The sequence below is a fragment of the Cyphellophora attinorum genome (genome assembly GCF_001299255.1).
Source record: "Cyphellophora attinorum strain CBS 131958 chromosome Unknown Contig2, whole genome shotgun sequence".
NCBI lineage: Eukaryota > Fungi > Ascomycota > Eurotiomycetes > Chaetothyriales > Cyphellophoraceae > Cyphellophora > Cyphellophora attinorum.
The window spans coordinates 172,409-196,758 of NW_017253230.1; the positions used below are offsets into that span (position 1 = coordinate 172,409).

The 24,350-nt window shown below is 53.6% G+C and overlaps 8 protein-coding genes across 8 annotated transcripts; 4 read left to right on the top strand and 4 right to left on the bottom strand.

Annotated features, from left to right (window-relative positions):
- Positions 1-137: 137 nt before the first annotated feature.
- AB675_2352 (Hydroxysteroid dehydrogenase-like protein 2) lies at positions 138-1,188 on the bottom strand (the record flags this gene model as incomplete). Its single annotated transcript, XM_018142318.1, has 2 exons — positions 138-978; positions 1,070-1,188. The coding sequence occupies 2 exons, from the start codon at positions 1,186-1,188 to the stop codon at positions 138-140; spliced, it is 960 nt and encodes a 319-aa protein (XP_018005170.1).
- A 660-nt stretch (positions 1,189-1,848) lies between these two features.
- Positions 1,849-5,449, bottom strand: AB675_2353 (uncharacterized protein; the record flags this gene model as incomplete). The annotated part of the gene is made up of 11 exons (XM_018142319.1): positions 1,849-3,871; positions 3,921-3,956; positions 4,003-4,054; positions 4,108-4,195; positions 4,243-4,316; positions 4,366-4,624; positions 4,676-4,827; positions 4,874-4,924; positions 4,975-5,037; positions 5,090-5,314; positions 5,368-5,449. 11 exons carry the CDS (start codon positions 5,447-5,449, stop codon positions 1,849-1,851), a joined length of 3,105 nt encoding a protein of 1,034 aa, XP_018004799.1.
- Positions 5,450-5,678: 229 nt separating this feature from the next.
- On the bottom strand, positions 5,679-9,119 carry AB675_2354 (Regulator of drug sensitivity 2; the record flags this gene model as incomplete). The annotated part of the gene is made up of 6 exons (XM_018142320.1): positions 5,679-5,730; positions 5,778-5,974; positions 6,022-6,229; positions 6,295-6,787; positions 6,844-7,144; positions 8,295-9,119. 6 exons carry the CDS (start codon positions 9,117-9,119, stop codon positions 5,679-5,681), a joined length of 2,076 nt encoding a protein of 691 aa, XP_018005022.1.
- Positions 9,120-11,729: 2,610 nt separating this feature from the next.
- On the top strand, positions 11,730-13,694 carry AB675_2355 (Choline-sulfatase; the record flags this gene model as incomplete). Its single annotated transcript, XM_018142321.1, has 2 exons — positions 11,730-12,691; positions 12,893-13,694. 2 exons carry the CDS (start codon positions 11,730-11,732, stop codon positions 13,692-13,694), a joined length of 1,764 nt encoding a protein of 587 aa, XP_018005243.1.
- Positions 13,695-14,535: 841 nt separating this feature from the next.
- Positions 14,536-15,600, top strand: AB675_2356 (putative 2-hydroxyacid dehydrogenase; the record flags this gene model as incomplete). Its single annotated transcript, XM_018142322.1, has 1 exon — positions 14,536-15,600. The coding sequence occupies one exon, from the start codon at positions 14,536-14,538 to the stop codon at positions 15,598-15,600; it is 1,065 nt and encodes a 354-aa protein (XP_018004869.1).
- Positions 15,601-16,010: 410 nt separating this feature from the next.
- AB675_2357 (uncharacterized protein) lies at positions 16,011-17,309 on the top strand (the record flags this gene model as incomplete). Its single annotated transcript, XM_018142323.1, has 1 exon — positions 16,011-17,309. One exon carries the CDS (start codon positions 16,011-16,013, stop codon positions 17,307-17,309), a length of 1,299 nt encoding a protein of 432 aa, XP_018005098.1.
- A 604-nt stretch (positions 17,310-17,913) lies between these two features.
- Positions 17,914-19,185, top strand: AB675_2358 (uncharacterized protein; the record flags this gene model as incomplete). Its single annotated transcript, XM_018142324.1, has 1 exon — positions 17,914-19,185. The coding sequence occupies one exon, from the start codon at positions 17,914-17,916 to the stop codon at positions 19,183-19,185; it is 1,272 nt and encodes a 423-aa protein (XP_018005316.1).
- Positions 19,186-19,269: 84 nt separating this feature from the next.
- On the bottom strand, positions 19,270-20,796 carry AB675_2359 (5-methylthioadenosine/S-adenosylhomocysteine deaminase; the record flags this gene model as incomplete). The annotated part of the gene is made up of 1 exon (XM_018142325.1): positions 19,270-20,796. One exon carries the CDS (start codon positions 20,794-20,796, stop codon positions 19,270-19,272), a length of 1,527 nt encoding a protein of 508 aa, XP_018004945.1.
- Positions 20,797-24,350: the final 3,554 nt, after the last annotated feature.

A 24,350-nucleotide genomic window follows, 5' to 3' on the forward strand; every position in this document is an offset into this window, starting at 1 on the left:
ACCTCTGGTTGCTTCTACTGCTTCACCTCTTGCTCTGCCTTCGCTTTCCGTGCTTCTGTGGACTTAGTTTCTCGTGCTCCGCATACCGAGCTTCTGTTCCTGCTGCTGCCTTCATGCTTCACCCTCGGGAACCTAAATCACAGTTTTGCCGGCTTGCCCAATTTTGAGCTGTCCATCCGCCTCCCCTCATCTGCCTGCTCATCCACCAACAAACTCGGCAACTTCGCCGGCATGATCCTCCTCGGCTTACTTCCCTTGACAATCGCATATTCGTCGATCTCCCTATCTCCATACCCACACTCCTCCCTCAAGAAATCCTCATCCAGCAACAACTTCCCATTCACTGTCCCAACTGGCGCCCTCAATATCTCCAGCACCGCATCCCCGAAGATCTTCGGATGCCGTAAATCCTTCCGCACGTCTTGGTCCGAGTTCACGGCACGCTCGGTGGCTGCGCTTTCGATCGACGCGGCGGGCCAAAGGGCCGTTACTGCGAGATCATGCCCCGTGCTAGGCTCCGCTTCGTTGCGGAGACGGTCGAAATCCATCGCGAGGCCGGAGACGAGGACAGACATGCCGACTTTGGTCATCGCATACGCCGTCTTCCCGCGGAAGAAGCGTGAGTAGATTGGCGGGCTGATAATGATGATCCTGCCTGAACCCTTGCCGTCCCCCTTCTCCCCCTTCTTATTCGAGGCTATACTGTTGGCAGTCAAGTAAGGCAGCGCAGCACTAACGGCAGCATAACACCCCCTGACATTAACCTCCCACATCAGGTTGAAGCGTTTCGGGGGCGTGTTGGCGACGGACGCCCACCAGATCGCGCCGGGGTTGTAGATTAGGACGTCCAATCTACCCAGTCGACGCACTGTTTCGTGCACGAGGGCTTCGACGGCGGCTGTGTCACGGACATCGCATGATAAAGCGAGGGCGTGGCCGCCTAGGAGGGTGATTTCGTGCGCGACAGTTGTGATTGTGCTGGCTTGAGAATTGGGGTTTGGGGGCGTCCAGAATTTGGTGGTGTCGATGGGTGTGGAGGAAGTAGTCTGGGGAGGAGACGACGACGAACTCCGTCTTGGGGTCCGTGGCGAGGGAAATGGCGAGTTGGCGGCCGATGCCGCGGGAGGCGCCGAGGATTAGGGCGGTGGGAAGGGAGCGCGGGTTGAGTTTTGCATCAATAGATGACATGACTGTTGTCGAGGAAAGTGCTTGGTGCTGTGTAGTGCTGGTTGCGAGTGTCTGATGGTGACGCTCGTAGTGTGTGTAGATTTGGTGGCTCGAGAGTCCTAAAGAGTAAGGTGGTCCAGAGATCCGAGATGCTCCTGCGTGACAGAGGTCTGTAGAACTTCTGCACGCGTCTGATGAAGGTTTTCAAAGCCTCTGTTGAGCAGCGCAACTCCGAGCATCAGTGCGAATAGCATGTATGTATACCGTGAAGGGCACACAAAGCTGCTAGCTTACTGATGGTGAGCTGTGTCGTGATTCGGATTGTATCAGTAATCGTGAAAGCTGGACTAAGTACGTAAGGCTTGGCAGCCGAGGTTCTCGAGAATCCGGGGAAGACAGAGTTTGTGTCCCCATTTTGCAGTGTGATCACTATATATCAAGTTCGGTGCTACGGACGTACTATGAAAACAGCGGGGCGTGAGCTAGTCAATTCAGACCAACGAGTCAATTCAGACCAACGTGAGGAAGAGCTCGGTGATGCAACAGTGCTTTGACGGCTACCTGACTTGCATTTGAGACCTTGGACAAAACCCATTATGATGAAGTTGCCCCGGTCGAACACTGTACCGAAGAGAAGCCCTCCCATGAGAGCATTACATTGGTAATGACTCCTGCTGCTCTTCAGCTTATGTTGAGATCCATCATGACCCACCCAGCAAGGACAGCCTTCTTGCGTAACGTCTGAGCCAGGCCACGACCGCCGCCGGCCTGAGCGCCCGGCCCAGAGCCACCACTCTTCCCGTCAAGATATAACGCCAGTATATCAGCCAGCTCAATCGCACCTCTGGCCCACTGAGAAGCTAAGTCCGGCTGATTCGCGAAGTGCAGATCTACTGCAAGGTTGAACAGTGTCGTTGCGAGCCACTGAAGTTCGTCTGCCGGATACAATTCATTCTGGGCAGCTGCACGCCTGGGGACTTCTCCGAGTGGATTGGTCACGCTCATAGCCTCAGCCGCGGCGCGAGCGATTGATATAGATTCCGCCACGACCGGTGAAAGAATGTCCAGGGTCTTGTTGTTGACAGTAGTGCTCGTCGTTGTGGTCAAGGTTGCCTGCGTGTTGGGAGACCCTGAATCTGGCTTCGTCACTGTGCTAGTCGAGACGGGCGGCTGAACGTCAAGCACCAGCTGCACGATACAACGAATCCATCGAGCGGCTTGCGTGGTCGTATAGCAGTCTCGCTCACGGAAGAGTGTCAACAGCCGGGCAATGAGAGCAATAGCGGTCGTGAGAGGAAGGTGGCCGCCACTCTCAAGAGTGCCTGAATCTCCGGTCTGCGACAGCGTCGCCGACAGTACGAGATCTCCGACGCAAGCATGTGCCTTGAGAGATTCTGTAAGCTTTGGTATGTCGTCGATGAGCTGCAGCAAACTCAACTCGCTCGCTGGCAGGCCGTCGATGATTTTCACTTTGCAGAGGAAGACTTGTGCCTCGAACGCCATGACCAAGGTGTCTGCAGCCTTGCCTTGAATGTCAAGGTCTACGCCGCCCTCAGTGACTCGACCTGGATCGAACATTGACTTTAGTCGGTGGTAGCGGTGCAGCACCTGCTTGTATAGGTGATGTCGCAAACGGTGGGTCTGCGGTGGCTCGCGAGCGTGGTAGGATGTGCGTGGAATGTCTTCGATCGTGGTCGAGTGTATGCACTGACGTGCTGCCGTGGCGTAAAGCATGGCCTGCAGGAACAGAACATTCGCCAGGTGACTGACCTCATTGCTGAAGACAGTGCAATGCTCAAGGAGGTCAATGGTGTATTTGGTCGGCCATTGCTTCGCGTGCTTCAAAGCAGCATTGAACCCAGCCTTCTCGAACCACTCGCATACATCAGGTAAGAGCTTCTCGTCACCACGTCCAGCCCCCCGAGTGTGATGGTTCGCAGCGGTGCGGAAGACACTGCAGAGCATAGAGAGGACTTCGTAGTCGATCTGCTCAATATTCTCTTCCAGAACCCCGAGATGGAGACGGGCTGTAGAGTACAGGATCGTATCGAAATTGACGTGCGGCGGCTCCTGGCCAGTCAATTTCTCGAGGGCTCGCTGCATGAACCATGCAGCGCGACGAAGGCTTCCGGTTTGCTTCATCTCAGTGGCACAGCTCATCAGCAGATCTGCACTGGTGTCCGCACAGTTGACGAGGGCGGCTCCGAAAGTGTCGGTGCCGGCGTCATCGCCAGCTGCCACAGCCATGCGAAAGCGAAGGAACACCGTGGAAGCATCCTTCTTGGCCGCATCTGCAACATCGTCCCAGCACGTAAGTGCCGTTTGCAGGTTTTCGGACCTTATCTGTGCGTCTATCATTGTCCTCTGTATCCTGGCTCTATTGCGGTCTCCTATCTCGGCAAAGAGCGGATTCAGGGCGGCGCGACAATATGAGATGATCTGTTCCAGCTTCGACTTCGCGTTGTGTCCTTCAATGATCTTCCCGAGGACGAGTACCGCAGCGTTCGCAGCATCAGCGCGCAGACCTCTTGGGCGGGCCTTATGTAGAGCATCAAGCTCTTCCGGAAGCACCTCAAAGGTTGACTCTGTCGCAGATCCCAGCCAGCACAGTACCACAATGGCGGATTCGATGTAGTCTTCGATGTAGTCTGGCACCAGACGGGTCATAGTATATTGCTTGAGCAGGTCATATGCATGTTGATCGCTGTGAAGCTTCAGCTCCGAGCCATAAGCGCTTTTGCCAGAAGACCAACCTGAGCGCTTTCAGCTGATGAATGTGATACATGATCCTGTGATGTTAGCAACTACATCCTCACTTCGGCGCTGGAAGAGTACAATTTGTGATTTGGACCGGTTATGTAGACGGTCCGAACGATGGTCAGCAGCACTACGTTTGGTCAACAGCCGTCAGGGCGGGACGTCCATTCTCAAGGCTCTCACCAGAACTGTATCGTTCGACATCGATCGCCTCGCTTTTTTGCATCATCTCGATCTCCAGTAGGAGAACTGGCAGCCGTTGTCCGAAGTCCTTTTGAGGTCAGCTCGATGGATCTCGGACACTGCGTCTGGACTTACACGCTTCATCGCGTCCAAGGTATCTTGTGCCGCATGAAGAAGTGCATCGCTACCGATACCCATCAAAGCCCTGACTGGTATTACCATTAGTAAGTGAAGCCGCGGCTCAATGTCATCATTCACCTGTCGCATGAAGGATGTTCAACCGCAGCTCTTCGGGGTCATCAACAGCTGCATCTCCTTCCGCAAGCTCATTTTGTAGTTTCGCTCGTTCCAGCCACTCCAAGGCGGCACTGTACAGTCCTCCGTCGAGCAGATCAACGCCAATCTCGAGGCAAAGGTCGGCGGCACGTCCGTCATGGAAATTAGGAAGAGTCGAATCCGATTTGTATAGGCTTTGGTAGAAATGGTTTGCGAGATCGAGACGTTCTTGTTTCCAGGCCTGGTATAGGTCAGCTCAATGGTCCAGGGCTGTCATCACCAAGGCTCTCACTAATGCTATGCGTGTCAGCACAAAGACAACTGCAGAGCTACCGCTCGTAGTATAGACTTTCGTCATGTCATCTCGCAACGCAATTTGAATTTGCTGGTCATGCGGAGCAACAGTCTCGACGACCTTGTTGGCAAGGGGGACATCGTTATGTGCTTTGGAGTTGTTAGTCAGTGCTGTAGGGCTAGGAGATGGACATACCTAGGCAGGCTCTTGCAGCCAGACAGCCAATGTTCAATGCCTTGAGATGTACTGGCCCGTGGTCAAGGGATGATTCAGACGTGCGGATGCCGCTTTCATACCTTCCATGGACAGAGCACTCCTCGACCAAGCACTCTCAAGCAGAAGAGACGCAAACGCCCTTACTACATTCCAAGTCAGCATGGTATGTACTACTCCGTGATCTTCGATGCCCACCTTTAGCCTTATTCGCCCTATCCTTCTCACCCAACACGTCCCGATCGAGGCCGCAGCAAGCGTTCCACAGCCTCAAGCCCATGCTGTGCAACTCACTTCTTTCCTCGGATGACACATCTTCGCTGCGGAGTGGCAGGGACTGTAGGCAGAGCTCAAGATCCGGAAAGGCATAATGGTCGTCGTTGGATAGCCCGAGTAGATACTTGTCGACCGATTCGGATTGATCTGTGTGGGATGATCAGTACTCGATCAGGCTGGAACGATTCGGAGTGACATACCAAGGATTGCTCGAGCTTTGCGTACAGCTTTCGCTGGAGATAACGACAGCTTCATGAGCTCACTCTTCACCTCTGATAGCATCTCGTGCTGTTTGTTGGATTGAGGAGAAATGAGTTGAGGACGAAAGAAACAATGGAAGAAGTCGAAGAAGGACTCGGAAGGCAGGCACGAATCACGTGACGGGATCAATTGTTCTTGCCTGCTGAATTTCGGACCAGATTTAGCCCTGCTACTTTGTGTCCAGCGTCAGGCTCATCGAGACTTGCTATGTGCTCTCATGGATCTACAAGTCTTCTTTCGCGGGCCTTGGTCAGCCTTGTGGCGGATCCATTGGCAAGAAGTTGCCAACAATCAGGGACGGTCTGTAGTGGTCAGCAAGAGCCCTTAAATCACGGCGAGATGATCTCACATGTTATGATTGTCTCTCTTGATCGTAAATGAGAAACAGCAGTGGATGTCAGGGCTGTCCGAGCCCGCTGTAGGACTTCGCAAAGTACAGCTCGTCAACATGGCTTTCTGCTGCTGATCGAAGCAGATGGCACAGAACTTCTCCCAGTAGCTGACCAGCTGATCCTCGACAATGATCTCGTGTATTGCAAGCTTGCCCTGTACATAATTAGCATTCTTGAACATGTGTGAGTCAAGCTACGTACATCTCGCAATGACTCTATCGGGACGTGAATCAGCTCGGCCATCTCCTTATTGCCCCGGAAGATCTCGCCTGTTCTTCGCCAACAGCAGGCTGGTATAGCCATGCTTGCAAAGACACGGTCGTATTCCATCAAGTTACGTTCAAACCACATTTCGACCAGCACCAACTCGATGTCCGTCAAGCTTTGCATTCGTTCTCTGAACTTGGGCCTGAACTGATCCAGCTGCATCAGTATCTTGTGCTTGATGAGTGCTTCATGTTCTTCTCCATGTACTTATTGAGTCGTGCGTAGCCATTCACGTAGTTGAACGGCTTCAGTAATCCAGCATCGTACTTCGCCTTCAACAGCTTATTCATGCGCTCTTCAGGCGGATCGTTCCCAGCAGGGTCGGCCGCGGTCATGTAGTACTTCTCTCGTGCCTTGTCCGATATTGGTTTCGTGCTGGCTGGCCTCGATATTGATGCACCCTGTGCGGCGGCGGCCTGATTGTTTGGCATCTGTTGCTGTGGCGTTGGTAGGAAGGCGCCATTGTTCGGTGGGAAGGACACGGCATTGAAGTTCCCAAACGAAGGATCACTGAACGCGCCTCGAAACTCGTCGTTGGCATACATCGTTCCCTCTTCCAGCAGACTCGTGCTGAGGAAGTCGTTGACAAGGTTGTATTCATCGGCAACCTCATTGGCATTAAACATAAAGTTCGGATGGTAGTTGTGCATGTCCTGGAACTGGTTCTGCGAAGCAAGCCATTGGTTGTTGTAGCCGAATGCTTGGGCGTCGTTTGTCAGTCGTGTGAGTCTAGCCGTGTCTCCTGATTCAACTTACGAGTTTGTGCATTTCCGTTCAGAGCATTCGGTTGTGCTGGCACTCCTGAATTAGCGTTAGGCGTCTTGTCAGAGGCATCAGGCATCATACCCATGATGTTGTCTTGCATCAGTGCCGAGCTGCTCTCCTCCGTCATCGAAGCACCAGGCAGGGTCGGCGTCACAGCATATTCGTCTTTCGGCGACTTCTCATCTTCGGCTCCAATGTCGAGCTCGCCTTTGGATTTCCGTTGCGCCTCACGCGGCTCATCATGACACAAATGGCCAATGTTTCTTTTTATGCAACGCTTACATGGCCGATCCTGAGACAATGTCGTTAGTCAGTGACCGTAGAGGATCAGAGATCCGAATATAGGGCGGGTAAGTCGTACAGAATCGCAAGTCATATGCTGTGTATCGCGTCAGTCTCTGGTCTTGCGCATGGAGTAGATCGATTCTCGGATCAGTGGTATAGCACGGATATGGTGACTCTTACCGATCGGCGGCAGTAGACGCATGCTGCGGTCCGGTCAGTATCTGGCAGAGAACGGCACATGCAGGGAGCTGACCGTGATTCACCTTCCGCTTCTTCTTGGGCTGCTCGCTGTCGGAAGCTTTGCTTCCACGATGCGCCGAGGACGGAGACGTGTCTTCACGTGTGTGCGAGCGCCGCAGCTCCGAACCTGCGGAAGGCTCATTGCCTGCGAGCTCAGGCTCATCGTGCAGATCTGGCATTGGCCGGTCTCTGCTTGAACCCTGGACCAGGTCTCAATGTCGTGTGTTGGCGCGTGCGTGCAGAAGTGGGGAATAGTGACTCGATGGTGGCAGTGACATTGCGCATATGCAGCTTGGAAGTGCAGACCAGCTGCGCGCGCCTCACTTACTTCAATTCCTGGCCTTGGTAAGTAGTCTTGAAGACGTACAGCCGGCTGAACCATTCGCGCGTGCTTGTAATTGCAGCTCCCACTCACTCACCTCGAGCCCCGCAAATTCGCTTCAGGCTCGGCGTTGCCAGGGTCCCAGGGAGCTTCTCCAACGATCAAGTGGGCAGCTCCAGCCGCTTCAAGCAGGATTTCCTACCTGAGAGAGCCTGGAGCTTTGCAGTCGGCTTTGAGGACACAGTGGTTCGAGACGGCTCTGGGCAGTCACGTACGAGACGAGGAATGTCTCTATCTGAGCTCAGTGCACTGTGTCACGATCGCAGGCATGGCCCAGAATAGTATTGGAGACTGTTGAACATGTATGCCCATTAAATGACTATGTCGAGCTGTTTTACAGATGTCTAAGTTGCGGACCGAAGCCCTTCTCAGATTAGAACTTTTCCTCTTGGAAATGTCCCTCGGATATGTAGCCATATGCTCCGTACGATCAGCCCATTCCGGGAGCCGTCCCTCTGCTCCTAGACTCTCTTGGTTGTGGCATTCGCGCAGGCCTACCCGCTGTAGGTTCTGTACGCGACTCGAGAAACTAAACCTGCACCGAAGGTCGCATACGCTTGCGTCCCTTTGAGCCGCCCGGTGTACCATCCTCCTCGCGCTCGCGCTGCCTCTTCTCCCGTTGGTCCAGAACTATGCTGAGCACATCGAAACCGAACTGTGGGTGATCGAGACACATAGCCTTGAACTCTTCTTCAGCCTCGTGACGGAGCACGTGCGATCGGGTGGCCCAGAACGCGGCAACCGGCTTGCGTATTGTAACATCGTCTTGAGGCGTATTGCCGTACACATATCTGGCGTATGCGATCTCCCCAACGGCGGTCGAGTTGATGCGGTGGATCTTTGAGTGAGCGAGCGTCTTCAGTTCTGGAATTTGTAGCTTCTCCGCAAGAGTGTAGACTCGCGCATGCTTGAGTAGCTGAGAGCCGGTGTCGTCGACAGCAGGCTGGCTGGGGTCGGTTTCGAGTCCGTCTGGGACATTTGGAAGGCGCCGTGGAAAGTATTCGCCGGTGTACTGGTACTGGAGGAAGCAGCCGAAAGCATCAAGAGACTCATCCGGGAAAGCGAGGGTAAGCTTGTTGGCTGGGAGGGCGGCAAGTCTCTCGGCGAAGTATGATGATCGTTCAAGAAGGGCGCGGTGAGCCGTCAATTTGGTCTTTTCCGCTCCTGATCCGATGTTCAGATCAACGATAGGAGACTTGAGGTATTCGAGGAAGATAGTTTGTGGGTTGATGGTTGACACTACAGTCTCTTCTTGATCTTCACCGGCCGCAGCATCATCGGCGACCTCGGCTGCATCTTCTTCACCGACCATCTCGACGTCGTCGCCCTCTACCTGGGTTGCGCCCTCAATGTCGGCCATTGTGGAAGCTACTGAACAGGTCGAAAGGTGAACTTTAGTTGAAGCTTGATCTGATGCGATCGGGACAAGAACTTTGCCATCGGGACAAGAACTTTTTTGCGAACTTGAATGTAAAGAACGAGGGTATGAAAGAATGTCAAACTACTCTCCGAACGCGCCAACCTGAAGAAACCATGAACGCGACCGTCTGAGAAAAGTGAAGAAGTATGTCCAGCTTGAAGACACTCGTGAATGCGATGGCTGGGAGCTACATAAGCGACGCAAGTTCCCGTCAGTAGTACGGCGTGCAGCGCTGCCATTTGCACACAAGGCATCGAGCCTCGCGAGCCTTTATTCGACGGATCTTACCAAATGATGTGATCGAGAGCTGGTCCATTATTGGTGCTAAGCAAGGTTATACCAACGTCAGGTCTACATTGTGTCCTAGGAGCAGAGAAAGAGTGCAAAATGATGCGGTAACGGGAGACTGATATTGGGATCTACTTGGCTCGACGAGATCATCACTCAGTCAGTCGGTGGTGCTTGGGTCAGGGCTGGACAACTTGAAGGGCACAAAGCCAGCGAAGACAGCAAGGCAAGCCGCGAAACGTCAAGCGTGTAGCCACCAAGGTGGCTGTCATCGTGGTGAGATGGCGAGGATTAAGGAATCGTGCATGAGTCCTCGACCATCTCATCATCGCTGACTGCTGGCGTTACGTATACACGTGGATCTCGCTTCTATTGAGCTACTCAAACGTCTACAGACTAGGGTTCAAAGTTGCTGTATTTGGAGCAAACGAACTCTCACGTCTGTGAAAGTCAGCATTCGGGCGTCAGCGCATTCCCATTGGAGTAGTTGGCTTGGAGCCACGACTGCGAGTCTCTCAGTGAGGCGTGGACGTGCAGTGCCAAATGCGTCAGTCGAGTGTGTAGTGGTCTGGACGTCTGATTCACTCTGGCAGGTCCAGTCACACGATGTTCTTGCTATCAGCAATGCCACGAGTCCGACCGATGCTGCAGTGGCTGCATTGGGCGTGCTGAACCCGCTGAGGAGTGATAAGAACGATGGCCACGAATGACTAACACGACATGTCCTGGGAAGCAAAGCTGAGTGACTGGCAGAGCGATTGGTTGGGGCTTGCAGATATCGAGAAAGCGTGCATTTGCCACCTACATTGATACAGCCTGCTGAAATGCCTAGTAATGTAATTTATCGTCGACATGCATGTTTGATCAGTGAATTTTGCCCTGATTTGTACATGATAGTCAATTCGTCAGGGTTGCGGAATGCCAGGCTCACTGATTACCACAACACCTTCGCCGCAGATGACTCTCAAGGTGCGACAAGCTTGACATAAGGGATGGACTGACTTCTCGAAAGAAGATCCTCACCTGAATTCCGAGGATACTGTGATAAATCGTTGCATCAGGGCGAAAATAATGCCTGGTAAAGGTGCACGTGTCGGCTTGCTCGGGAGGTGACCTGGGCGTGATAGCTTTCCAGCCAAGGATCGCCAGAAAGATAGCAGTCGCTGACCGAAGGGCACAGTCGCAAAGCAAGACAAAAGCCCACATAGCAGACGAGATTGGCGGACAGGCCAGAATTTTATAAGCTGCTCATCACTCATTGGCAGTGATTTTATTCCCTTTCGAGAACAAAGATCCATCTTGCGGGTGTCTCCAATCATAATCGCAATGCACATCCTGAGCCGGGGATATCACGCGACTGATCTTCGGGGTCGGTAGCCGGAAGCTTGCAGATAGAACGTGGATTCCCATGCGTCTCCAGTAGCTCTGTGGGCGCGGACATGGACGATTGGCGGAAGGTGAGGGTTGCATCGGCTAGTACCTGCGCGATACTGAGCCGTGCAGGTCAATTGCAGCATGCAGCCTTGCCTATTTGTTTGCTTGACCCAGTTTGGAGGCGAGTCTGGACCTCATAGTCCACAAAACATACTGCTGAGACATGCAAACATAGGAGAAATGGAAGAGGAAGGCGCGTGAGAGGCGCGAGAGACCGGGGGATGGTGAAATCTTGGCGTGCGAGGCAAGAACGAAATACGATGGCGTGATTCAGCCCGAAATCACGAACCCGAAGTTTGCCTCCGTTTCATCACTCACCGCTCACACTTGTTCTCATTCTCTTACAAATCTGGCGATGTCAGACATATCATTACTCCCGGTGTTACTCACGACCTCTTCGCCGCCGCTGTATGGGAAAGAGGTCCAGCCGATCATGGTGTCCCCTCGCTGCTGTTCCCCGCGAGAGCGTAAGAGATCCTGCTATGTGGGACCGAAAATTAACTCGGGAGCCCTGCGCCTCAACGTCCGTCGTTCTAGCAATGTCGGTACCAACCCCTTTCCGGCACACTGATTAGCACGCCATCGGGATGACACTAAAAGGTAGGACGTGGACCTCGAAAGATACATGATACAATAATACAGCAGCTTCTTATGGTCACGAGAGCTCCTACCGCCTGCGAATCTTCTCCTTCACGTCGTGCCTTCCCATCTACTTGAAGCGTGCCATTCCTTCCCACCCTCACTCTTCCTTCTCATCACGTCGCAAGTACTCAAGCACACTGACTCCAGAACCGCGAACTATCATACGACAGCACCTCACACGCAATCATGGGCTCCCTAGGCCCAACCTACCAGCCCAATGGCGCAGACAACACGCCACCCATCTCACCTCCCAACGGCGTGCAAGGTCTCCCCGGCTTCTCGACGCCAATGTTCCCTGCGAAGCCGAACATCCTCTTCATCATGGCGGACCAGCTCGCTGCGCCCCTTCTCAAGATGCACAATCCCAAGTCCCAGATCAAGACTCCGAATTTGGACAAACTAGCAGAACAAGCCGTGGTCTTCGACTCAGCTTACTGCAACTCTCCACTATGCGCTCCGTCACGAATGTGCTTGATCAGTGGACAACTCCCATCCAAGATCGGAGCGTATGACAACGCTTGCTCTATCGGGTCGGACGTTCCAACGTACGCACATTACCTCCGTGCCGCAGGGTATGAGACTACGCTTGCTGGGAAGATGCACTTCATTGGAGATCAGCTGCACGGATATGAGAATCGGCTGACTGCGGACATATACCCTGGTGACTATGGCTGGGCTGTGAACTGGGATGACCCAGGCCGTCGTCTGGAATGGTATCACAACAGCAGCTCTATCTTACAGGCCGGACCATGCGTTCGGACCAATCAATTGGACTATGATGAGGAGGTCTTGTACAAGTCCAAGCAGTATCTCTACGACTACGCAAGAGAGGGACCGGATAGAAGACCCTTTGCGCTGACAGTGTCTTTCACCCATCCACACGATCCCTACTCTATCGAGACCAAGTACTGGGATATGTATGAGGATGTCGACATTGATCTGCCGGAAGTCCAGATCAAAGAGGAAGACCAGGATCCTCACAGCGCCCGTCTACAATACGTCACGGAGCTCCGCGGCCACAACTTCACAGATGCACAGCTCAAACAAGCACGCCGAGCATACTACGGAGCGGTGTCATACATTGATCACAACATCGGAGAGCTTATTGACGTGCTCAAGAAAACTGGTCTGGCCGATGACACCATAATGTAAGTTTGGAGCCTTTTCTCCAGCATTACCCCTCCCCAAATCTCCCAGCCTTGCAATTGCCGAAGAGTGTCCACCTTCATGCATGCATACATGCACGACCTCTTCCATTCCGATATGTGAGAGGAGAAAGCCTGCTGGCCGCAGGGAATGGTTCACTGACGTCGCCGCTTGTTGGAATAATGTGCTGACTGTCATGACAGTATATTCAGTGGTGATCATGGCGACATGCTGGGCGAACGAGGACTATGGTACAAGATGTCGTATTTCGAGAACTCAGTACGAGTGCCAATGCTCATCTCTCATCCAAAGCAGTTCAAGCCACACCGTGTAACCGAATCCGTCTCAACGCTTGACCTAATGCCGACCTTAGTCGAGCTCGTGGGCAGCAAACTTGTACCGGGTCTGCCGATGGACGGACAGTCTGTTCTCCCACATCTCTACGGCGCTGGTGGACACGATAACGTCTTTGCCGAGTACATGGGCGAAGGCACGATTGCACCTCTGATGATGATTCGCCGTGGTCCATGGAAGTACGTCACCTGCCCAAGCGACCCACCGCAGCTTTTCAACTTGGTCAGCGACCCGCTGGAGAAGGAGAATCTGGCCAGTAGCGCAGACGAGACGGTCCGCAGCATCTTCAAAGCTTTCGAAGCCGAAGCCAACAAGAAGTGGAACTTTTCTCAGATCACAGACGATGTGTTGGTGTGCCAACGCCAGCGCCGTTTGGTGTGGTCAGCACTTCAGAAGGGTCGCTTCGAGAGCTGGGATTGGAGAGGCGACGCTCGTGATGATGGCAGGCTGAAGTACATTCGATCTCAGATGCCTCTGGACGACCTCGAGCGCAAGGCCCGGTTCCCACCATCGGCAGTTCCCGGACCCAAGTCCGTCCTCCAGTACAATGAGCCGAAGACACCGGCATATCTTCAGGCCAAGCGCTTGAAGGAAGAGCTTGCCGCGCGACCAGCTGTGCAGATCGACCACAACCCTCAGCCATTCTATTGATCTTTCCTTATGCGTGAATTTCTGGTGTTCATATTGAGTGGCGTTTGACGAAGTATGTCGGTCATGTTTGTGCATGGCGTTATATGGCATGATGAACATTTTGGCGTTTATGTCTTTACGATACCTCATGTCAATTACAGGCAAGCAAGTTTTCTGGTCATATGGAGCGCTTACTGCATGGCGACAACAGCGACTCAAGAGAAGCAAAAGTGACTTTCTGTATCACGTATCATGGGACACGACTGTGTGGTGTCCAGTACTCTGGCGGCGTCCGGAGCAGACGATAAGATCATGCTGGAGAGCATGACGATGATGGCGTTAAATCACGATGGAGGGAATGCGGCACGCAGCATGATGCAATGGGAGCTGGTGTTCGGGACAGGGCTGGGTTTTCGAAGGACATAGTCAATCTAGGAGCAGGTCGTGGACTGTAATGGAAGCAGACTAGCCAGCTCAGTTTACGAAATGCGAATAGGCGTTGGAAAGGGGACATGATGGTAGCTTCGTGCTCACAATCTCATCGCGACCTCAGCTGCTTGATTTAGTACAGAGAAACCCAGTACGAGTCTTCGCTGCCCAGGGCTTCGACAGCCGCATCAGCAATGCGCTTGACGGACCCGCAATTCGGACATCCGCGCATTGGTAGAACGTGGTGGGAAGACGACGCGGCATCGTCAAGTTAAGGTACATAAGGTCGAAGCCATGGGCATAAATCACGGCCGCTCGCAGGGAACCCACTGACTCTAGCAGAAGTTGCCTACATCTCAACATCGACACTGAGCACTGCTGGCGCATCCAACATTCAGCCGGATGCTAGACAACGCCACGGTCATCCAGCGCCATGGAACACCACGACCTCAACATTCCCACCAACACAGGCAAGCCTCTCGTCGTCTCCCTCGGCGCGCCCCTTCACGCCAGGCAAGACTTCCTCGATGCATTCTCAGATGACCACGACCTGCATATCCTCCCCGCCTCCAATCGTACTGAGACCATAGCCCTCCTTGCAAAGTTGATCTCCAGCCTCCAAGGCCGCCCAATCTCCGCCCTTCTAATTCGCATGGGCACCCCACCATACGAGCCTTTTGATGCTGAACTGCTTGGTTCATTAGTGCCTGCGGGATGCCGAATCATCGCAAGCGCTTCTGCTGGCTACAACGAATTCGACGTCGACTGGATGACCCGCTCGGGTATCTACTTCTGCAACACAGTGAACGCGGTAAGCGAGGCGACGGCGGATATGGCGATTTGGCTTATCCTCTCGGTGTTGCGCAACACCGGCAATGCGGAGCGCAACGCACGCTCGGGCAAATGGCGGGCAGGGCTACCCGTGGCGAGGGACCCGAGGGGGTTGAAGCTGGGGATTGTGGGGTGCGGAGCTATTGGGCGGCATTTGGTGCGGAAGGCGAGGGTGTTCGGGATGACGGTCGTCTATCATAATCGGCGGAGGTTGGCGGAGGAGGTGGAACGGGAGCTTGGTTTGAGTGATGTGGCGTACTATGGGGAGTTGAAGGAGATGCTCCGGGAGGTGGATGTGGTTAGTGTGAATTGTCCGCTCAACGAGCAGACAAAAGGGCTGATTGGGCGGGAGGAGTTTGAGGTGATGAAGGACGGGGTGTTCTTGGTGAACACGGCGAGGGGCGCGATCGTGGATGAGGACGCGGTGATTGAGGCTTTGGAGCATGGTAAGGTGACGAGGGCTGGCCTGGATGTGTTCACTGGCGAGCCAACCGTGAATCCCTACTTTTTGAGGAGTGACAAGGTGGTCTTGCAGCCTCATATGGGTGGGTTGACGGATATTGCGTTAAGGGATGCGGAGAGGGAGGCATTCGAGAATATAAGGGCGTTCTTCCGGACTGGGAAGCCGAACTCGCCGGTGAATGAGCCTGTGCAAAGGTCTGAATAACGATTCGTGGTCCAGTCGGCTTGTGAGCCTCATCTGACGCCGCATCGGTGGTCTGAGGGCGTTGCAGGTGGACGGGACAGTGCTGGGCATCCCTCGGACCGGAGCAGCCTTCAGGGCATGGTGCGAGTCACACTTCAGCCGAATCTCAAAGCGTGCCTGACCTGGAATTCATGATTCAAGCGAATCGAAGCCTCAGTACTGGGTGAGGTCTCTTTGACTCATGGCAGACAGCATGACAAGAGAGACTGACACGAAAAGTGGGGTCCTACAGTGGTCGCCCCGACGAGGCAGACGCCCACTTGCCCATACTTCATCTGTTCCCTACGTTCGTTCTTCACAACCACTGTGCATCACACCTACAGCATTAGTCTAATCGTCTTCAAGCTTATCGCACGGTTGTGTAAGCCGCGATGGAGTCTTCGGAGAGCGAGATGGCTGCCTTCCATGCCGTACGAGAGGAGATCTTCAAAAAGATCGAGGCCATCGATGGTCCCAATGCTTTCGCTTACTGCAAGACACTGCCCAACGCACCCATTGCAGGTCTTGAGATCACTGGCCTCGGCAGGATCGGTCTACCATTACAGCCACAAGACGCTCTTGCCATCATTGGCCACTGCTCTCAGTCACCTTCCGGTAAAGGAGAGCAGACGCTTGTCGACACCAATGTACGCAGATCATGGGAGCTGGACGCTTCACAATTCAGCCTTGTCAACCCTGCCTGGGCACAACTCATCGGAGACTTGACCAAAAAAGCTTGCGAAGAGCTACACGTCCATTCTGAGCTCGAAGATGTGGTCGTTCAGCCACACAAACTACTTCTATTCGAGGCCGGAGCCTTTTCCAAGTCCGACCAAGACTCGGAGAAAGTCCCAAGAATGTTCGGCAACATGGCCGTGGCGTTGCCATCTTTGCACGTCGGTGGTGAAGTTGTGCTGTCCCACGGCAAGAAGGAATTGGTCTGGAGCAGTGCACACAATTCTGAGTGGGACGTTTCTTGGGCCGCCTGGTTCAGTGACGTTCCCTATGAGGCAAAGCCTGTAATATCTGGCTATCGGCTGGTCCTGACATACCATTTGCTGCAAGATGACGATCAAGCGCCTCAGCGGGCTCCCGGGGTTGAGCAAGTCGAGTCTATTGCATCGTCACTGAAGATGTACGAAGACGGCCTGAAGACCGGACGATTTGGGGTAGACGGTCCGGAGTTCTTGATGTACCATATCTCCCGTGGGTACACCCAGGCTGAACTCCAACTGAGCAGCTTGAAGAGCTTGGATCGAGCCCGAGTCGCCATTTTGGTTGAAGTCTGCCAAATCAACGACTTCGGTATTTACCTCGCTAAGGTGGAAAAATCCGTCTCTACGTACACTTCGCGACACGGAGATGACGAGGTTGAACGATCCGAGGATATCACTTGCCTCTGTGATCTGAATGGTAAACGTTTCGAAAGCAAACTTTTATGTCAGAAGGAATGCCATCTGGACGGCTATGATACGGATTATGAAGACCCGGATGACTCGGAGAGCGATTCAGACGACGGCTACGGAGGAAAGTCTCAGCAACACTGGTACAGATACACTGTCGCCCTTCTTGTTCCGCCCGAGAGTGCTGGAAGTATCTTACCGAAACTCGCTGCTGGCAAGAAGAGGGGCAATCAGGGGCGCGACGGAGCTGGCGGTCCGAAGACGAAGAGGGTAGCAAGTGGTGCCTAAGGCGAGATCATTGACCTGGTCTGAGCGTTCTTCTCGATGATATTCAGATAAGGTCACATCATTCAAAGAAACCCGAATCAGTGGAGGCTTGAACACTGACTCCAACATGTTCCTGATGTAATCGTGTAGGCACCCCTGACAAGGCAGCCTCGACGCGTAAAAACGCGTCCCTCCGCAATCCTTGGCACGCCGAGGTAGGTCCAAGTATTTTGGAAAGTAGATTCCAACGTGCTCTTGCCGCGATTTTCTCGCTGCAGAGCGCTTTGCCGCAATTTTCTTGCGGCAGACTTGGGGCTGGGAAGGGGTTGCGGTATACATTGGAATTTCACTATCACATCTTACCGAGAATGACCAGGAATGCCCAGGAAGTACCAGACATAACCAGAAATCGAGATTCATCGAAGTCGAGTCTAACCATCCCACCGCACCGGGCGAGTCCTCTGCTATGCGCACAAGGACAGCACCGACCCGGGTATCCGCCCGGGGTGCAAGCCAAGCGAGCATTCTGTTGACACGAGGCAATTACACAGGCCAGTCGCTGCATGGGGAAAAACTGGCGCAGAGGAAGGAACAACCGGCGCAGACCGCACCTGCCACCGAAACTATGGACGAGGCTGATATCAACGCACTGCCTGAAGACAGCAGTGACAATGAGAACGTTGAGAACGAAACCCCGTCTGAGCCTGAACAAGCTGCCCAGGTACCATCACTGGTGTCAAAGAAACGCAAGCCAGCAAAAGCAGCATCTACATACAGGTCCAAGAAACCGAGACTAAGTAATCAGGACGACGTCGTCGATCAGCAAGCTGGTGATGAGTCTATGGCAGAGGCACCCAGAACCTCGCAGGCCAATGAAATCACCTGGATTCCATCTGGATCTCAGAAAAAGAGAGCTCTGTATGGAAAGCAGCGCAGTATACCTCCTCCGCCACAGCGAACGACATCGCCCAAGCTAAGAAAGACCGCTGCCATTCCTGATGCAGTCTCGGACAATCACCAAAGTCACGTATCTTTTAAGGAATATGACACCGCAATAAAGGAGCCAGAGCGACCGAAGAAGCAGCTGAAGACATACGACATGCCAGCACCGGCCTCTTCAATAACCATAACCTCAAGTGGTGGTAGTGAAGCAACTTCATTATCTGAGCAGCCGGATGAACCAAATCGGTCACCTCTCTCGTCGCCTGCAACAACGCCGATGTCAGTCAAAGGAGATGACGAAGAAGAATCGCAGCAAAGACGTAATCTATGCCCTTACTGCAACAAAGAGATCGACCGCTCACGTCTGGAGGTTCCCGTGGATCTCAACGAGCTGCGCTATGCACCCATTAAAGACCAACAGAAATTTTGCCGTGAACACAGTGTCGCCGATGCCCAGCATCTGTACGAAAAGAACAATTATCCTGCTATGAAATGGCTAGCTCTGAAAGGAAGGATCACGAAGCACATACCCAAGCTCAAGCGGATACTGCAGCGAGAGATTGACAGCCACTTCCTTACACAGATCGATGCGCGCCTTGCTGGTGTGAAGAACCGCAAACAGATGCGGCAATTTCTCGACCAGCAGGGTAAAGATGTTGATGCCTTCCCACCGGGGTACTACGGTCCAAAAGGGACACATATCATGGCTGAGGTTATTGCTTCCAAGTTGTCGAGTAGCCTCAGTGGGAAGGACGTAGACGATACCCTCAGAAGGATAGGTATTGGGCAGTATGTCCAATTCGTGCTGGTGCCGGAATGCACAGCACTACTTGTTATGGAAGACATGAAAGTCGCTGAAGAGGAGGCTCGAGTGATCATGATAGAGAGCTCACACGCCGGTGTACTTTTGCACCCGGAAGATGAAGTGGTCCATCGACAAGACGAGGAAGACTGATGTTGCTCAAATACTCCGGCTGCTCCATGCCGGAGTGCACGACATCCCCATGATATCCCAGCATGCATACGACTTTCATGGTCTTCAATCCACCGGCACAATCTTCGTCATATCCATCTGGAACATCTTCACAAACAATTCCTCAGCCTTCTGCATACTTACTCCCTCAATCCTCTTCTCGATCTCACGCTGACTTCTCTTCGTCTCCCTTGCCACCTCCTTCCACGACGTCTTCTTCCCGTCAATCTCTAGGTCGCACAGTTTTCCTGCTTCCTTCCTAATGATACCATCAATAATAACAATTTCCACGTCCCTCACCTCACTATGCCTCACCACCGCAATCACCGGATCATACACATCCGCACACAACATACTCGGACTATTCCCGCTATCAAACACCACGATATCCGCCTTCTTCCCTACGGCCAGACTCCCAATACTATCCCCCAACCCCAATGCTCGCGCGCCCTGGATCGTCGCCATGTTGAAAACTTCCGCCGTCGTGCCCTTCACCGTCTTGGGACTCTTCTCCTGTTCCAGGACCCTCGCGTTGACTTCCTGTCGCTTACACTGCAGCAGCGTCCTCGCCACGCTCAAGATCGAGCTCGAGTTATTGCTGTGGCAATCCACGCCTAGACAAGCGTTGTGTATCGTCTGTGGCTCGAATGCTGCGGCGTTGCCGTGACCCATTTGCGCTTCTGTCTCCGTTGTTGTCGAGATGTACACGTCGCGCTTCGCTAATAGTTCCAGATCTTCGGGTTCGAGGCGGTTGCCGTGGGAGATCAACCAGCGCGGTATGCTCTTCTCATCCTTTTCAGATGTTGTGCAAAAGGACTTGTGGTCCAGCAGTCCATACTCCTCCATCATCCCCACCTTACTATCCTGCCCAACCAACGCATTCCGCATGACATGGCTGGTGATCAACTGCACACCCGCCTTCGCCATCCTTTGCCAAATCCCTCGTAGCGTCTCCTCAGGCAGAAATAACAGATCGAATCCCAGCCCAGCCTTCACTCGACCCTCGATTCCTCCATCCGCCTCAGCACCCAACTTGGCCCATTTCTCAACAACCTCCAACGTCCATTCCGGCAGGAAGTCACTATCCGCCTCACACATCTCCTTATCCCACCTCCTCAGCCTCGTCGCAGGCGCCAACGCCAACACTGCCCTCACCCCACTCGCCACCGTCGCCCTGAGACACTCCTCCGCATGCTCAGCCGTATAGCATCCATGAGCATGATCGCACACCGTCGTCGTGCCCGCATCCACGCTCTCCATCGCGCCCGCCAGCTGGCCCAAGTAGATGTCACTGGGAGAATAGTTATAGGACTGCATGTTCCCCGTGGCGATGTATTGGAAGAGTGAGTGGTCTGCGTGGCGGCCTTTGAGTTGGGTCTGCCAGAGGTGGTTGTGTGTGCTGATGAGGCCCGGAGACATGATTTTGTTGGTGCAGTCTATCACTCTAGCACCAGCGGGCGGCTCGATGCTAGCATCGATGGCTGTGATCTTGTCGTTAGTGACCAGGATGTCGGTGTCGTGGAGAGCCTTGACCGTGTCATCGGCTTGATGAGCGAGCACGGTGCCATGTTGGAGGAGGATTTGAGTTGTCATGGCTGGCCGAGGTGTGACTTGAGCCAGGTCTTAGTTCACGAGGACAAATATGGCAATGGGTGAATGCGAGGCCCTAGTCTGGTGTTGAGATGCGCATCCAGAATGACATTCTGCAGCGCGACCAAAAAAATCTGGTCCTGATATACCTTGTGTCATCTCAGACTGCCAAGATTACCTACTGTGAAACATCGTCAGGCCTCGCACACAGGCGCTGTCCCCGGGACGCCTGCTCGGCATTGCTCGCAAATCGTACACGCTACGCAATCGGCGTTTGACAAAGTCGCCCCTTGCGAGCTTTGTCGGGCATAGGATGTCTACTCCATCTTCTGGCGGTGTCGGTATGCTGAGCCAAGATCGATCGCGGATGGCCTGACGAGTGCGTGCCCCACGAGAAGTTGCCCTTTTGGCTGGTCGGCGAGGTTGGTCAGCAGGGCTGGCGATCGATGCGGCTCAAGTCAGTTGAGCGAGACGTCAACGTGCCGAGATCTGTGTTCAGCAGAGCAGCACATGAGGTAGATAGTCGAGGTACAGAAGGGTCGCAACAGCCACACTGTACTCTTGTCAATCATTAGGTAATCTCATCATTTACGTTAGTCCACTAGCCATTGGATAAAACCGCCTGATCCCTGAGGCTGGCAGTGACGCGTCTCTTGGAACGAGTGACTTAGTCATTAAGGCTCTACGTTATTGCAACAGAGCCCGAGTCTGACATTCAGATCGAACTTCTCGATGCATGGATCGAAGAGCATTGGCAGCGGCCCCACAGAATCTGAAGCTCTTCACTAGAGCTGGAGTTGCAAGCGATGACTTACAGCCAGCGAGCAGGCTCTGAATACAAGAACCGGGCGTGTTACCCACGTAAAGCTGTTGGTCGGTTTTCTGGGTCAGGGCGGGCGCTGAAGGTCTAATTCTACTTCGCTGGTTGAGTAAGTGAATTGAAATGAGCCTCACTTGAGCGTCAGTTCGCAGCAAAGATCTGTTGCAGACTTTCTGGCCAGGGAGGGCGCTGTTTGGGGCGCCACCCCCAAGCAAACGAGAAATTGAGAACGCTCACGACTTCTAGTCGCAGCTCGGCGAGACGTGCCAAATGTATAGATACCTATACTGTTCCACCCAGAGCCCGCCTGAATAGGGTACTTCTACAGATGGTCATCTCCCTCATCCTTGTCAGGCCTGGCCGACTAGGCCCTAATCCTCAAATTGCTTCCCTTACTTGCTATCCGCGCCCACACAAGCAGCATGCCAGTGATGAATATGGTGACACCTGAGAACAACTGCACGCCGAGCCAGCTACCTGTCGACTTCAAGATCGCCCCACTGACAGGAGTACCACACAGAAGCCCGAAAGCCGAGAAGAAGAAGCATTGGCCCATCCGTGTCCCCAGTCTACGATGATCTGCCGTCAACGTGGTAATAGCGACGGGCGGCATGCTGACAAAGCCGCCACTGAAGAACCCATAAAGGCAGGCAAAGGCTATAACGCTTGCCTTGCTGTTGATTCCGATCCAAGAGAGGGCTAAGATACCGGTAATCGTGGCGCAAGGCGTGAGGACGTTCAATGGGCCGATGTAGTCCGCGATGAAGTTTGGCAGAATACGGCCAGGGACCGAAGCAGCGTTCAGTATGGGAAGCAAGTAGAATGCGAAATCCTCAGAGGTGATGTTCTTCTCGATCGCGTACGACTGGACGTAGAAGACCGGACCGTAGAAGCCAATGAAGCCAGCAAACATAGCGATGCAGAAGAGCATGTAAGGAAGTTCTCTGAATGCAGAGGTATCGATCAGACTTCTTCGGCCCTTCGGCTTGATTCTGGGCTTCATGACACAGACGCTGAAAGCAAGCGTAACCAGTGAGATGAAGCCTAAGGTGCGTGTAGCCCAGCCGAAGCCATGGGATTGCTGCAGGCTTCGGAAGACGAGAGGGTAGATTATGCCCCCTATTGAACTTCCTGAGGCCGCGAGGCCGTTGGCGAGGGCCTTGCGGGTAGTGAAGTACTGTGGCAGAATCGCAACCGATGGCACGAAGACGCATCCGTTGCCGAGACCAATGAGGAACGCCTGAGCAAGCATAGTCTGCCAGTACTGTTTCTCGCCGGTATTCGTCAGCCTGACCCGGAATTTGGGAGGGGCGTGGGAGATGGGTCAGTGGGGGATCCCGAGCCAAAGCTCGACGACCACAAGGTGGCCGTCAGTGGGACATCAGGCAGGCTTGCGAGAAAGGGACACTCACAGTGCGACAAAGCGATGTCATCATGAAGCCGAGCGGGATCAGAAAGAATCCTGTGGTGATCAAGTAGCGGAAGTAGCCGGCATCATATATCGGTCCGCTTATGACCCCGACGAATAACAGCAGACATGCTTGAATAGAGCCGATCCAGGAGATATTCGAGGGTGATGCTGACCAGTACGGATTGTTTTCGTAGTATGTCTGAAAGACTCCGAAGGTATTGATTGTCCCCCTGCATTGATGCGCGGTTAGCTAGGTTGCGAGGTGGATATCGAAGGATGTGCAGAGTTTGGCCTGTGCAAGGCATCCCCAGATCAACGTGCTGACATGAGACCCCGATCGCAGCGTTTCGCAAGCATTGACCCACACTTCTGAGCATAAAACAACCACGTCTCCTTCAGACACGCAAGGATGAGACTTGACTTACCAACAATTGAAGAATAGGAAAAATGAGCCAAGAACTTGAAGCCATGCCTTCGCACCACCGTTCGGGGGTGGGCCTGGGTCATCGTCGTCCTTTATGGACACCGCCGACGGTTCCTTCTCCGCGAAGCCCGCCTCGGCATCTATCGATTCATCGACGACGGAGACCGCGCTGCGTGCTGGCGTCAAAGTGTGGCCGAAGTCCTTGTTGGTCTCGAGGTCATGGTCGGAGGAATGGGCCATAATGGCCTTCAAGCCGCGGCAAAAACGAAGTTGGGGTTGTGCGTGTCACCGGATTGTGAGCGTCATGGAGGCCGCCCTGGCCGCCTGTAAGTCTGTACTTCGTGGAAGTTGCAGTTTATCTGTAATGAGTGAATGTGGTCGTCTGCAGACCTGTACGGATGTTGGACCTGAAGTATAGTCGTGATGGGAGAAATCCCAAGTCTATACAGAGATTTCTCGATCGCCATGGCGTGTGCTTCGCGCCTTCCATGAGGCCGATATGTGGATTCGTGGAGAAGGAGGTCAAATCCGAGGCCGCTCTTGCCGAAGCGATGGTCTCAATACACCCTGCATTTTGAACAGCCGCACCAATAGAGGCTGTTCCGCACGCGCATGAGTTACGGGGGATATGGGGTCATTGAAGCTTAACGAGGACGCTGCTATGAAGGCATTATCAATCAAAGCGCGGATACCGCAGATTGATTAATTAACGTCCGTGGAGGCCTCCCTCCGAGTGGATTGTACTACACTTAGAATTAACTCGAGCGCAGCATTCAAAGATGGAGTCGCCGTATTCTGCTACATAGGTAGGCTTAGTTCCTGAGTCAAGATGCTACCATCCGAAAGATACTGCGTAGGCTGGGCCGCGGGCCGGGCATCACGCATCACTCGCTGTGGCGGCA